The sequence below is a fragment of the Vombatus ursinus genome, unplaced genomic scaffold, assembly GCF_900497805.2.
Source record: "Vombatus ursinus unplaced genomic scaffold, bare-nosed wombat genome assembly UNPS02008996.1, whole genome shotgun sequence".
NCBI classification, from domain to species: Eukaryota; Metazoa; Chordata; class Mammalia; order Diprotodontia; family Vombatidae; genus Vombatus; species Vombatus ursinus.
The window spans coordinates 6,768,489-6,782,904 of record NW_020948774.1 but is presented as its reverse complement, the minus strand read 5'-3'; the positions used below and the strand labels follow the sequence as shown (position 1 = coordinate 6,782,904).

At 42.8% G+C, this 14,416-nt stretch overlaps 1 protein-coding gene across 1 annotated transcript; it reads left to right on the top strand.

Moving 5' to 3' along the window:
- The first annotated feature begins 8,994 nt into the window (after positions 1-8,994).
- Positions 8,995-13,550, top strand: SYNGR2 (synaptogyrin 2). The gene is made up of 4 exons (XM_027850218.1): positions 8,995-9,147; positions 11,528-11,765; positions 11,948-12,087; positions 12,336-13,550. The coding sequence occupies exons 1-4, from the start codon at positions 9,049-9,051 to the stop codon at positions 12,531-12,533; spliced, it is 675 nt and encodes a 224-aa protein (XP_027706019.1). The 5' UTR covers positions 8,995-9,048; the 3' UTR covers positions 12,534-13,550.
- The last annotated feature ends 866 nt before the right edge of the window (positions 13,551-14,416 follow it).

Here is a 14,416-nt window from a genome sequence, read left to right as displayed (position 1 = left end):
CACCCCAAACTACTTGGTCACTCCTAGATCCCTCCCACAGTCTTTCTGTATATAAAGTCCATCTTGTCTCAATTAAGATGCTCAGATTCTTATAATCTAGCCAAATGCTTAGATTCTTAAAATCTAGCCACTGCTCAGATTCTTACAATCTAGATCACTAATGTTTAGAGTCATTAAGAATCTGCCTAATATAGTGGATGTTCTAATAAACATTATCTTTGGCTGAAAGAAGGCAGGATCCATGTGTTGTGATTTTGGGGTCGCAGCACTCCTGAACCCCTAAACCTCATCACAATTACGTGTAAAGATAATTAAGATTCACTTAAAAATTTTTTTGAGTTCTAAAATTTCTCTCCTTCCCTCCCTTCCCCCTCTCTAAAAAGGTAAGAATTTAAAATAGGGTGTATGTGTGCAATCATGTAAAACATATTTCCATATTAGTCATATCGAGAAAGAAGAAACAGACCAAAAGGAAAAAAAAACACAAAAAAGAAAGTGAAAATAATTCAGTCTGCATTCGGACTTGTCAGTCAGTTCTTTCTCTGGAGGGGAGTAGTATTTTCCATCATGAGTCTTAGATCATCTTATTGCTGAGAAGAGTTGATTCATAGTTGATCATTGCACAAAGTTGCTGTTCCTGTATACAATGTCCTATGAGCATTATTTCATGTAAGTCTTTGCAGGTTTTTCTGAAATCTGCCAAGAAAATTAATTCTTAAAGATGGTTCCAAAAGCTTTTTAAGGAAAAGAACTAACCCAGGCCACATGACATAAAGGATATGGTAGGTTGGCAAATGTTTAACAACGGATCTCTCTGAAAAACAGGACATCCATTTCAGTTTAAACTGAACAGTTTTCTCCATCATTTTAAGTCTAGACAATTAACAAAATAATAAAGCAAGTCCTGATTTATAGTGTTTGTCAATTTTTTTCTTGGGGGGGAGGGTGGAGGCTGTAAATGCTCATACTGAAAATTTAGCAATTAGTGGTTTGAGCTGGCCCAACTCATCCTTTAGGGATTTAGGGAGATAAAATGAACTATTTTGTTTATGAAAAAAATTACACAAATAAGATTAATGCAGTTAAAATTAAAAGGAAACAAGTAATTTTGAAAAAAAATCTTTGCAGCAAGTTTCTCTGATAAAGATCTCATTTCTAAGACATATAAGGAACTCATTCAAATTTATGACAATAAGCCACTCCCCCAAGAGATAATTAATCTAAAGATACAGCTAGCAGTTGTCTTTAAAAACAGACAGTACTGATTCAAAATTTCTATCATTTTTTAACATGAAATACAACACAAATATATAGTGATTTTCAGTGGGGTTTTTCCTTAGTTTATCATATACAAAGTCCCCTTCCCTTTTGATCCAGATTTTTTCCTTCTCTGATTGTATATAATGTAAAAATCAGCCTAGTTTTAAATTTATAAAATATATTCTTCTGCCTGTGAAATTTCAGTTTTGTTGTCAAATAGAAATGATTGATTTTTATGAATGTAGTATGAGTTTGCAATGAGACACTGAGGACAGAATTATTACGGGATTTAGAATTAGCCTACCTTGTATATGCAGTTCACATGAATTTGGGATACTTCCCTTCTCCCAAAAGTTTCCCTGAGAAACCATGATATCTTCTTACAGAAGTTAAGTAGATGACAGGACTAGAGTAAGTATTGTGACAGGAATTCTACCAGTGTCTTGAAAGAGAAAAGAGAAAAAAGAAAAAAAGAAAAATGGCTTACTTGGGGAAGTTTATCTAGAAGTTAGGAGAAGAGAAAGGAGACATCAGTAAAACACTAAACCATAAACTATTTTAAATATTTTAAACCATAACTTATTTTAAATTACTTGTAACATAAACACAAAACAAAATAAAGTCCAGAGAGTTAAAAGGCTGAGGTTGTGGGGCAGCTAGGTGGTGCAATGGATAGAGCAGTGGCCCTGGAGTCAGGAGGACCTGAGTTCAAATATGACTTCAGACACATAATATTTTCTGACTGTGTGATTCTGGGCAAGTCACTTAACCCTCTAATTGCCTCGCCAAAAAAATAAATTTATTTAAAAAAAATTTAAAAATAAAAGTCTGAGGTTGGCACAGATTTTTTACAGTAATCTTAAGAACTTCCAGGAGAAGTTGTTAATAGGTGTTGGCCAGTCATTTTACTCTGTAGCCTCTTCTGTGCGCATGGCTACAGTATTTACACAAGAAGTTTTACAAGAATCATCTGCCTTCCAACCAGAGTGTGCTGGAGCCAGCTTGTACCTGGCTCAGGAATGCTGATAAATGGTCAATGTGAATATTTACACCTTGATAATTGGGCAAAAGCTATTAATCAGACCTTGATTTATTGTTTTGTGAATTGTTCAGACTTAAGAACATGATGGAGAAAATGTTAATAATATGGATAAAACTCTAAAGTGTGTTGAACATTTTTCCCTCCAGAGGGCTGGTTGTTAAACATTTACCTACATAGCCCTGCCTCCAACCTAATTCCTACTGTGGCCAGATCTTCAAAGATGTTACTCAATAACAAGATAATTAGGAACATGATTACTGGGGGTTATCACCTTCCTCTTTAGCACTGACACCTGGAGCCTGCAAATTCAAGGATATATAAGCCAATGTTAGTTGTGGGACAAAAATATTTTATTTTTTAAAGACAGAATACTGCCCTTTTTCTCTCTGCCATAAACCAAGGAGAAAAGGTTTATCATCTCATTTATGTTCAGGTTCTGTTTGAAAAACCATTTCCTGGATTATGAAACTTCATCATAAGACTTCTGATATAGTAGTCTGAAAAGTTTCCTGAGTTTTCTTCTCCTGAGTTTGAAGTCCATGTATTTATCTATATACTGTTTAATCAGTTCTGAATCTATGAGGTTTTTGTTTTTCTGAAACAACATTCTGGCTTCATTTGTAATGTACTGAGCAGTGAGGTGGCACAGTAGATGGAGCATTGGGCTCTGGAATCTGGGAGACCTGATTTCAAATCCTACCTGTGTAATCTTGGGCAAGTCACTTAGCATGTCTGCTTCAATTTCCTCAAGTGTAAAATGGGGATGATAAGAACACGGGCCTTGCAGAGTTGTTGGGAGAATATGAGATAACATTTTAAAAGTGTTTTGCAAATTTAAAGCACTATATAAGTACTAAATTTTATTATTGTTTTTCTTTGATGGTGTCTTCCATCAGCCTTGATGCTGCCTACCTTGCTAGCCGGAAAATCCTGTAGTAGAGATCAAGAATTTCTTGTCCTGTAGCTATGTCCATCATGCCTACCCACACTCTATGTGACTTTGACCAAGTAATTTAACTTCTTTGGTTTTCAGTTTTATTATCCGAAAAATGAGGGATGTCGGGGCAGGTAGGTGGTACAGCCTTGGAGTCAGGGGGACCTGAGTTCAAATCCAGCCTCAGACACTTAACACTTACTAGCTGTGTGACTCTGGACAAGTCACTTAACCCCATTGCCTCACCAAAAAGCATAAAAAATTTAAAAAATTTTTAAAAATGAGGGGTTGGTGAGTGAGATATGGGTTAACAAGGAAGCATGATGATGAAAGGAGAGAGAAGGGCAGGGTGAGAGGAGGGAATCTTAGCAGCAAAGCAGAGAAGTCACTTACAGCTAGTTTTCTAAAGAAGAAATGAAAGTTATCAATAACCATATGAAAAAGGTTTCACATTATTAATAATTAGAAAAATAAAAATTAAAACATCTCTGAAGTTTCATCTTAAACTCATCAGATTGGCAAAGTTGACAAAAAACAACAATTGTTAGAAGGCCTGCAGGCAAGCAGGCACATATTAATATGCTTTTGGTGAAACTGTAGGTGGATCTAGCTATTCTAGAAGACAGTTTGGAAGCATGCTCCCAAAGTGACTAAACTGTGCATTCCTTTTGACCCAGTTATACTACTACTAAGACTATGCCCCAAAAAGATAAAAAAAAAAGAGGGAAAGTACCAATAAGTACAAATAATATTTATAGCAGCTCTTTTCTTTGGAGTGGCAAAGAATGAGAAACTTAGGGGGTTCCCATTAATTGGGGAATAGCTGAACAAAATATGGTATAATAATGAAATGGAATATTATTGTGTCATAAGAAATGATGAAAGAGACAGTTTCAAAGAGATCAGGGAAAACTTGTATGAACTGAGGCAGAGTGAAATGAACAGAACCAGGAGGACAATTTATGCAGTAACAGCAGTGTAAAGAAAAACAACTTTGAAGGACTTAAGCTTCTGATCAATGCAGTACTAACCTTGATTCCAGAGGACTGATGATACATTTTACTTACCTCCTGACAGAAAGGTGACAGACTCAGGATGCAGAACAAATCATACATTTTCAGAAACGGACAATATAGGAATATGTTTTGCTTAATTATGTATATTTATTAAAAGGGTTTCTTTTCGATTTGGTGATAGAAAAGGGAGATTACCAAAGAAAAAGAAAGGAAATAAAGAAAAACACATGATTACAAAACAGATGGAAGGCCAAAAGGAAATAGACAAGCAGAGCAGCTTTAACAGTTACATGTTGAGTAATTTATCATATGTTTAAAAGGAAAGGCAAGTTGTAGACAGATTTGCAGTTTCATGTATGATCCTCTTTTTAGGTGCTTGTGTTGCATATAAAAATTCTTATTTTACTCGTTGTGTGTTAAGTTCATAATAAAAAAAATTTGAAGGTGACATCAATTTTTATTTTATTTTTTTTTCTTTCTTTTTTTGGCTAGGCAATGGGGTTAAGTGACTTGCCCAGGGTCACACAGCTAGTAAGTGTTATGTATCTGAGGTCAAATTTGAACTCAGGTCCTCCTGAATCCAGGGCCGGTGCTCTATCCACTGCGCCACCTAGCTGCCCCTGACATCAATTTTTAAAAAAGATAATGAGAGTTATGCAAAAATTGGAGAGAGATTAATTTTGTCTTGATTTTCGAAAAAGAGAAGAAAGTGGAAGCTACAAACTGTAGGACAGTGGGCTTGACTTCTATTCCTTGGCAAAATTCTAGAATATTTTACTAATAAGAACTATATTATTAATAAGTTGATTAATGAACATCTGAAAAAAAAAAACCTGGTGATCACAGAGCCACCATGGCTTCATCATGAACAAGTCATGCCAGATTAACTTTTTTTCTTTTTTTTTTTAATTAATTAATTTTTAGTTTTCAACATTCACTTCTTTTTTTCCTTTTTGTTTTTGGTGAGGCAATTGAGGTTAAGTGACTTGCCCAGGGTCACACAGCTATTAAGTGTCAAGTGTCTGAGGCCACATTTGAACTCAGGTCCTCCTGACTCCAAGGCCAAAGTTCTATCCACTGTGCCACCTAGTTGCCTCCCAACATTCACTTTTATAAGATTTTGAGTTCTATATTTTCCCCCCTCTCTCCTCTCCTCCTGCCCCAAGACGGCATGCAATTTGATATAGGCTATACATGTACAACCATATTAAACATATTTCCACATTAATCATGTTGTGAAAGAAGAATCAGAACAAAAAGGAAAAACCACGAGAAAGAAAAAAAAAAGAGAAAATGGTATGCTTCGATCTGCATTCAGATTCCATGGTTCTTCCTCTGCATGTAGATAGCATTTTCCATCACTGCATTTCTTTTCTTGATAAGGATACTAGACTAATGTCTAAAAGTGTTTGTTCCCTGGGGCAGCTAGGTGGTGAAGTGGATAGAGCACTGGCCTTGGAGTCAAGAGGACCTGAAATCAAATTTGGCCTTAGACACTTGATGCTTACTAGCTGTGTGACCCTGGGCAAGTCACTTAACCCCATTGCCTAGCCAAAAAAAAAAAGTGTTTGTTCCCATCATGGGTTCAGTCCATCCCTCTTCTTGCTCTTTAGTGGCATATGACCTCATGGTTTTATGCCTGTGAAACCTGGACAGTATATCAGCGCCATGCCAGGAAACTGAATCACTTCCATTTGCACTGTGTTAGAAAGATCCTGAAGATCACCTGACAGGATAAGATACCAGACACTGAGGTCCTTTCTCAAACTAAACTGCCAAGCATTCAAACTCTCCTGCAAAAAACACAACTATGATGAGCCTAAAAGACTATTTTATAGAGAACTCACAAAGGGCAAGTGCTCACGTGGTGGTCAGAAGACAGAGATATAAGGACACTCAAGGTCTCTCTTAAGACCTTTTGAATTGATTGTGTGACATGGGAGACACTGGCTCATCAGAGAAGGGGCTGTGCTGTATGAGCAAAGCAGAATTGAAATAACTCAAAAGAAACTCTAGATGGAAAATTTAGAGGACCCACTCCAAATGTTCACACGGACTATTTGTGCCAGACCTTCGGTAGAGCATTCCTCTTATTGGTCCGATCAGCCACAGTCTGACACATTGTAACTTGACTCTAACATAGTGATGTCATTTGGGTCCTCTTTGAAGGACAACAACCAGTGACATGTAATATGGATTCAAAGTGATCCAAGGACTTGACTGGCTCCTGATTCCTTCATGTAGCTTCTTTCACCCACTCCCAACCCCTCAACATGGAGAACACCAGTTCCCCTCATGTCCTTGAGCAACCTAAAGTGGAGTTGTTCTCCTCCTCTGGAAGCTGGAAGTCAGAAGTACTTGTGGCAGCTCCAGAGCCCCTAGCAACTGGAAGCTTGGAGAATCCCCAAAAAGATGAAATTTAATAGGAATAAATGTAAAGTGTTATGTGTGTTGTTTGGGGGGGTAATCCCCTAAGAAGAAGAATCCCTCAGAGCCAGAGGCAACTCAGCATACTCTGTGGGTCTGGGTGCACATAATTCATAAGCTTTCACCAATATATTTACTTTTAATCATCAGAGCGCATAACTAATTCAAAGCAAAGGAATTTAAAGAAATGCAAAAAAAACCCTCATAAAACATACTATTAGTGAAAACAATGGACAAACCTGGAATATTCACAGAGAGGCACATACCTAGGGAACATGTACATGAATGGAGGGGTATACTGATAGCCAGGGCACAAGAATGGGAGTGATGCGGTTTAGGGGTTCAGGGATCCTCGGACCGCAAAATCATAACACGCGGGTCCTGCCCGAAAGAATTTCACCTAAGCCTTCTTTCAGTCAAAGACAAGGTTTACTAGAACATCAGTCATATTGGGCAGACTCTTAAGGAGTCTGAACATTAGTAAACTAGTGGCTAGATTATAAGAATCTGACCAGTGGCTAGATTTTAAGAATCTAAGCAGTGGCTAGATTTTAGGAATCTGAGCCATGGCTAGATTATAAGAATCCCAGCATCTTAATGGAGACAAGATGGATTTTATATACAGAAAGCCTGTGGGAGGGATCTAGGAGTGGCCAAGTAGTTTGGGGTGAACAGAACTCCCGGGACCTGGACCTCGTGGCCAAGGGAGAATGGAGCCTAGCTAGGATTAAGGGTGGGAAATAACCGGGGTCCATACATGGGGAGGTAAAACAAAGGCCAGGCCAGATTAACAGAATTGGGAGATTGAGTATAGCCACAAAGAAAGGCCAGTTGATGGGATTATAGCCTCAGGCGAATGTCAGAGATTTGGCCAAAATCCAGGGTTTTTCCTTTTTGGGGCTCAGACCCAACCCCATCAGGAGGAGCACAATTCATGCCTCACACTCAAGATGTCTCTGACTCTTCAAGACCTGTGACTCTCTGGGCTAGGCCACTGAATTTAATCTTTTTGTTGGATTAAATTTTCTGTTTGGTTATGGTAAGTATTCCCTTTCCCTCCAGATTTTAGTCTCTGAGGCCTAGACTATAAACCAAGGTTTATAATTAAAGATTATTGATCTAATAACTACCAAACAGTTCTGGGGTTCAGAGTTTCTCAGTTTTTTAACTCCAAACCTCTTTCTTTCTTCCTAGTAAATGGGGGAGGAGGAGAAGTAGGAAGGCACCAAAGCAAAACAAAAGTCCAGGGACTAGGCCATTGTTTCTAATACCTACTTAGTCAAATTCCCGACCTTTCTTATGCAAATACCAAAAAAAGCTTTTGAGTTTGCTCTTAAAAATTCAGTTTCTCGTGCACTGAAGTGCGGAAGGGAAGTGGGAGAAGACTTTGTTAGATTGTGGCTCACCTGAGAAAGATCTGACATTTTTTTTTAGTAGACTCCAAGACCAAGAGGACCCAGTGGAATAACATGAAATCTTAGGACATGGGTACTATTAATATTCTCACTATGCCTGGGTCAGACTACATTTGAGTACTGTGTTCAGTTATGGATGTCGTATTTTAAGAAGGACATTGGTGGGGGTAAAGTGGAGATTGCGCAAAGGGGACCGACCAGAATGAAGCACTTTAGGGTTATGTCACGTGAGGAGCCGTTGAAGGCACTAGGAGCGGGGGAGGGGTGGTGGTCGGCCTGGAGAGATCTGTGGGGTAAAGACGGCTGCCTTTGAGTATTTGAAAGGCTATCTCGTCAAACTGGGATTCGACTCGGTCGTTTCTTGGTCCCAGGAAGAAGCACCCGAAACCCCAGGTGGAATTACAAAGTGGCAAATTTTGGTTGGATACAAAGTACTTTCTAACGACCAGAGCCATCGAAAGGAGAAATGGGCTGCCTTTGGAGTTAGTGGACTTCCCTCTAGGTCCCCAAGCGCAGGACTAGTTTAGTCCTGGGCTTATTTTGGAGGGATTATTGGACTAGATGGCCCCGAGGTCCCTTCCTCTAGGAGATTCTGATCCGGGGCGGGGAGGAGGGGGCTGGCCGGGAAAGGGAACTTCATTGTTGGTGGGGGTTAATCAGTAAAGCCAGTAAATCGGGGTTGAACGGTTTAGGCCGGCTGGGGGCTGACCTTGGGAAGCCGCGGGGGGCGGGGGGGGGGGGGAAACGACTTGGGGCCCCACCTCTTCTCTCAGGCAGGTGGCTCGCGGGCCTCGGGCCCCGCGCCCATTGGCCCGGGGCTCCCAGGGCAGGGAGCTGGCCACGCCCCTGGCGCGTGGGGGGCGGGGCATGGAGCTCCCGGTGTCACCCTGTGTGCCGGGAGTCTCTAGTTCGCGTTCCACGGGCGGCGGCGAAGGCGACGACGTCAACGTCAAAATGGACAGCGGGGCCTATGGGGCGGCCAAGGCCGGCGGCAGCTTCGACCTGCGGCGATTCCTGCAGCAGCCGCAGGTCATCGTTCGGGCTGTGTGCATGGTGAGCACCCCGAGCCCCGCGGCCGAGGGACCCAGGCCCGCCGGGCAGGGGCGGGCAGGACCTTCCGGCGGACGGCAGGTGGCAGGCAGGGGTGCCCTCGCTTCCTGTTAGCGCCGGGCCCCCGACCCTGCCTGCCCTGCCCACCCATCGCTCCTGGCCCTCTGCCCCGGGCCACGGCCACCCCACCCCCGCTACCCCCACTCCCTCCTCCGGTCTGGGCCGTTTCTTCCGGGACTGGCATAGCTGGGTGGCCCGGGAGCAGGGCAGGTGTTCAGGCACCGAGGCAGGCCTCGGCCGCCCTGCTGGCAGTGGGAGGGGCCTGGGTGAAACTGTGGGGCAGGTGGCAGGCTGCCCTATCGCATTCCCGGGTTGGGGACTTATGAGTAGGACATTTAAAAAAAAAAAGTAAGAATGAGAAGGAAAGTGTGGCCTGAAAGGAGTGACCCTCGCCCGCGCCAAGGAGCATTTGGTCCCCCTGCCCCAGAGAGGCTGGCTTCTGTAAAACAGGTTGGGCAAGGTTTGTAGGGGCTCGGACCACTGTTGTTGCTTCTTTCCCTTTCTTCCTGATAGGAAAAATGTGAATTCGGCCCAGCCCGAATCTGATTCTGTTGCTGCTTACATCATGTAGAACCGTCTATGGGAAAATCTGCCCCGGAATGTTTAGAAAGCCCTGGATTCACTGGGGAAAATAATGTGACCAGTTCTTGAAATGAATTCCTTGGGATCGGGGTGAGGAGAGGGCATCTTCGATGGTTGGACAATGCCTACTGATACTGACTGGCACCCCAGCACTGCCTAGTATATCTCTTGGTGAAGCTCCTCTCCTACAGATTTGCCCTGTGCTCTGCTTTAGGGGAAGGTGATGTATTGGCTTGGTAGTGCCAGGGCATGAGGGACTGGGCACATTGTTTCTCTACTTTCTCCCCTCCTCCCACAGATTTATAGGTTCTTGTTTTAGTTTGAAGGGTAGAATATGATTTGACTGCAAGCCGATGGGTTCTATTGAAAATGAGAATGCCCTTGTCATTGGAGGGCTGGAGGGGCTACTCTTTCAGGTTGGTCCCTGAGGCAGCATTTTTTTAGATTAGCCTCTTGATCTAGGGCAAGGTATGCTAATGATAGGGAATTCCCTAGCCTGTAATAGATTTCCTCTGAAGTACAGTCTTTCCTTTGGGACCGTGATTTTTAGATTCACTCTTAGGTCAGACTCCTTTTGTGAAATGATTAACTGGGTAGACAGATCTGGGGTCCATAGATAGTACTTGGAGAGTATTTGGCCAAAGCTTCAGACTGATATTTTAACTATCTTCCTCACTCCCACCCTGCACTGCTTCTCTCCCCCCCACCCCCCACCCCAAAGCTGGCATAAATAGTGTTAGTGTAGCAGTTAATCTTCACTGGAAAACTGGCAACACTGAATCGTGTGGCTGTGTTGTGTTAATGCCCTTTTATTTGGTGGCAACATTTATATCAGTGCTTATAGAGAGGGTAAACAAGAGTAGAACAAACTTTGAAAGCTAGGCAGGACAATCTCCATCTTGGGGGCCAGACCACTAGAATGTTCAGAGGCCTAAGCCACTCAGCTCTTCTGCCTGGAAGAATTATTCCCAGGCACATGTCCCACTGATCTGTGTTAGAATTTTATCTTTTACATGAGTATGGTGTTCATTAATGGACATTTATTAAGCAATGGGAAGGTAGAGATGAAGTGTTAAATAATCCCTGGCCTCAAAGAATGACATTCTGCCCTGGGGATAGGATAAGGCAGGATGGAGACAGGGGAAAGATATGTATACACATAAATATAAGGTAGAGAGTGATGGGACAAAGGAGAGACCCAGAATGCTTTAGAGATATTTGAGAAGGGACAGAAAACTTTCAGTTAAGGGAGATTGGGAAGATGGCAGAGGTGGTGACTTGAAGGTAGAGAAATATTCTGAAAGGCAGAGATGTGGAAATTAAGTTGGAAAATATTCCAGGCTAGGGGATGGCCTGCATAAATGTGAAGAACAGCTAGTTGTCCAGTTTAGCTGGAATGCACTTGTATGTGCAGGAGAATAAATGAATGAGGCCTGAAAAGGTAGGCTGGCTATTAATGCCATAAGAAACAGTTGACTTCTCTCCTCCCCATTAAAACTAGGAAGTAATCACATTATCAAATCATGTATGGAAGTCATGAAATGAAATAAAACAACACAAAATAAGATATTCAGTAAGAGGAAGAGACACCAGCCAGGAGTGTCATCTGGGCTCACATCAACTTTTCCTCAGTCCCAACTTGTTTCAAATTCTGGGTTTGTAGCTTGTGGGGATCATATGATCATCCTAGGGTGTCAGTGTGGCTTCCCCAGCCTCATCAGACACTCCTTCTCTTCATTAGTTATTTGCTGTGATCGTGTTCTCCTGCATCATTGGTGAAGGCTACGTTAATTCACACCAGTCAGCTGACCTCCAGTGTGTCTTTAACCACAATGAGGATGCCTGCCGATATGGCACAGCCATTGGGGTGCTTGCCTTCCTGGCTTCTGTCTTCTTCTTCGTGGTTGATGTCTATTTTCCCCAGATTAGCAACGCCACTGACCGCAAGTACTTGGTCATTGGTGACATGATCTTCTCAGGTAATTTTCTCGTGGGCTTTTGGGGAAGGGATTCAAATCTCCCTCTTTAGCCCAGTGGCTGCTGGGGTAGGGATGGGGAAGGATCCACTTATGTTCCTTGGTAATTCCCAGTGGTACTTTCTAACTTGAGGAGGTGGGTGACTATGGGGAGCTGGTTCTTCCTTATCTTCTTTTCTCCCCAGCTTTCTGGACCTTCCTCTGGTTTGTTGGATTTTGTTTTCTCACCAACCAGTGGGCAGCCACCAAGCCCATAGACGTGTTGGTGGGGGCTGACTCAGCTCGGGCAGCAATCTCCTTCAGCTTCTTCTCCATCTTCTCCTGGGTATGTGGGGGTCTGGGACCATGGTCCTATGGTGGGTGATGCCAGAGGTATGGGTTTTGGCAAAGGGAGGGTTGGAGACAGGGTTCTTTACTCAGATTTCCAACCTAAACTCTTCGTCATTCCTAATGTAAGAAGGTTGGGGGAAATAAAAAAAACAGGGGAGTTAGATGTCCTGTCTCTCCTACCTTCTCTTCCCTGCCTCCAGCTTTTCCATCTACCCAAACCCTGACAAGCCACTCTTTCCCTAGGGTTTGCTGGCTGCCCTTGCCTACCAGAGATACAAAGCTGGGGTAGATGACTTCATCCAGAACTACATTGACCCTACCCCTGATCCTGCTGCCCCCTATGCCTCCTACCCAGGAGTTGCTGGAGACAATTACCAACAACCACCCTTCACTCAGAATGCAGAGACCACTGAGGGTTATCAACCACCTCCTGTTTACTAAGTTAAGGCAGCATGCAAAAGCACAGTGGGGGGGCAAAGGGAGGGGTGGGGTTGACTTAGTCTTCACCGTGAGGGAAGGGAAAGGGAGGAAGCCTTTGGACACCTTCACGATGCCATTCCCTTTCTCCTGTTTGTACTCCATGCTTTTTCAAACCTGCCACATAACTTGAGGTACTACTTCCTTCCTTTCAGGAGGGACTGAAGAATCTGCCTTTGGACAGAGCATTTTAAAAAGACAGTTTTGGATAGAAGTGTTTTCTCACTGCTTTTCCCTTTTGCCTGGGACAGCTATAGAAGTGGGATAATCCCTATAATGCTACTTACAGTGCCTTATATCTTCCCTTTCATCCCAGGGGAGCAAAACTTGTGGTGATTTCTGTGGTTCTGGCAGTGGCTGCTTAGAGTTCTCTGCCAGGGATCGTTCAGGTCCTGCTGAGACATTCTGTGGTGCTTGTGCATGTGGGTGTGCAGGGTGTGTTTGTGTGCCTTCATGCTTGTCCCTTCTCTTGCCAGTGGTGGGCTCTGAGGTGTAGTGAGTTCCCCACCTTGATCCCTCCAACACATACACACTCCTTTGCTCTCAGGTCTATAAACCCTTTTATCTGGGGCTATTCTCTTGATCTCTGCCCCATTCCCACTCAAAGGAGAGAGTGAGGACCACCAGGGCAACCCCTTATGGTTACTGCTGTTTTCTTTCTGCTGGTTCTCCTGTATTCTAAGATTGCTAATCCACACTCAGTGCCAGGGTCTACCTGGGGGTTGGTGACAGCAGGGGCAACACTGCCTAGTCCTTGCTATAGAAATCCTGGTAGCTGGGAGTGGCTTTGCTTAACCTGCAAGGCCCTGCTTTTTGTAAATATTCTGCCATTGCTAAAACATGAAATGTGAGGCAGAGCGAGAAACATGCCTGCCTTGCAGCCCCTGGATGGTTCTGAATGTATTAAAGTCATCAGAAAAGAACATCCAGAAGACTTTGCATTTTAAGTTGGTTTGGAGATGGAATAAAGAAATATATGTATGTGTGTGTTTATTTTTTATATTATATTTTTGGTGGCATGATCTTCTCAGGTAATTTTCCTGTGGGCTTTTGGGGAAGGGATTCATATTTTTTATATTATAAAATATATATTTTTATATTATATTTTTTATATTATATTAATTATATTTTTTTCCCTTTTGCTCCCCCTATTGGCATTGCTGTTATGGGCTTAAATTACTGGTAGAAAGGAAAAGGAGGTATTCTTTGGTGGAGTTCTTTTGGGTGGTGGATTCCTACAATTTGTTGAGTTAAATTGGAATAGAAAGCCAACAGCTTTTTTAGTCCCAGAGGCAAAAGTTGGCATAGTCTGCCTTCACTCAGTTTGTATGATTCTCTGCCTGAGATCTCATCCCCCTCTTTGTTCTCAGCATCTTAAATATAGCAACGCTGTCCAGCTTATAAATGTGGCAGCTTTCCTGTGCTGTTTACCCAGGTTACTCTTCATTAGAGTTGAGCCCCAGTAGATGGGAAAGAGGGCCTGGGTCTGTCAGCTAGCTGACTAGCTAGCTAGTCTTTTATTTGCCAGGCACTGCACTAAGTTATGGGGATAACAAAAAAGGCAAAACAAAACCACTCTGTCCCTGTGCTTAGAACCCAAACTAACAGAGGAGACAACATGCAAATAACTGTATCAACAAGATTGTATGCAAGATAAATTGAGGGTGGTCTCAAGAGGGAAAGCACTAAGATTAAGGACCAAAAAAGGCTTTTTTTCAGGTGGGACTTGAGCTGAGACTTGAAGGAACCCAGGGGAACTAGGAGGTAGAGGTGAGGAAGGAGAGCATTCTAGGCATAGGGGATAGCCAAATGAAAACACCCAGACTTGGGAGGGCAGAGTGTTGTGT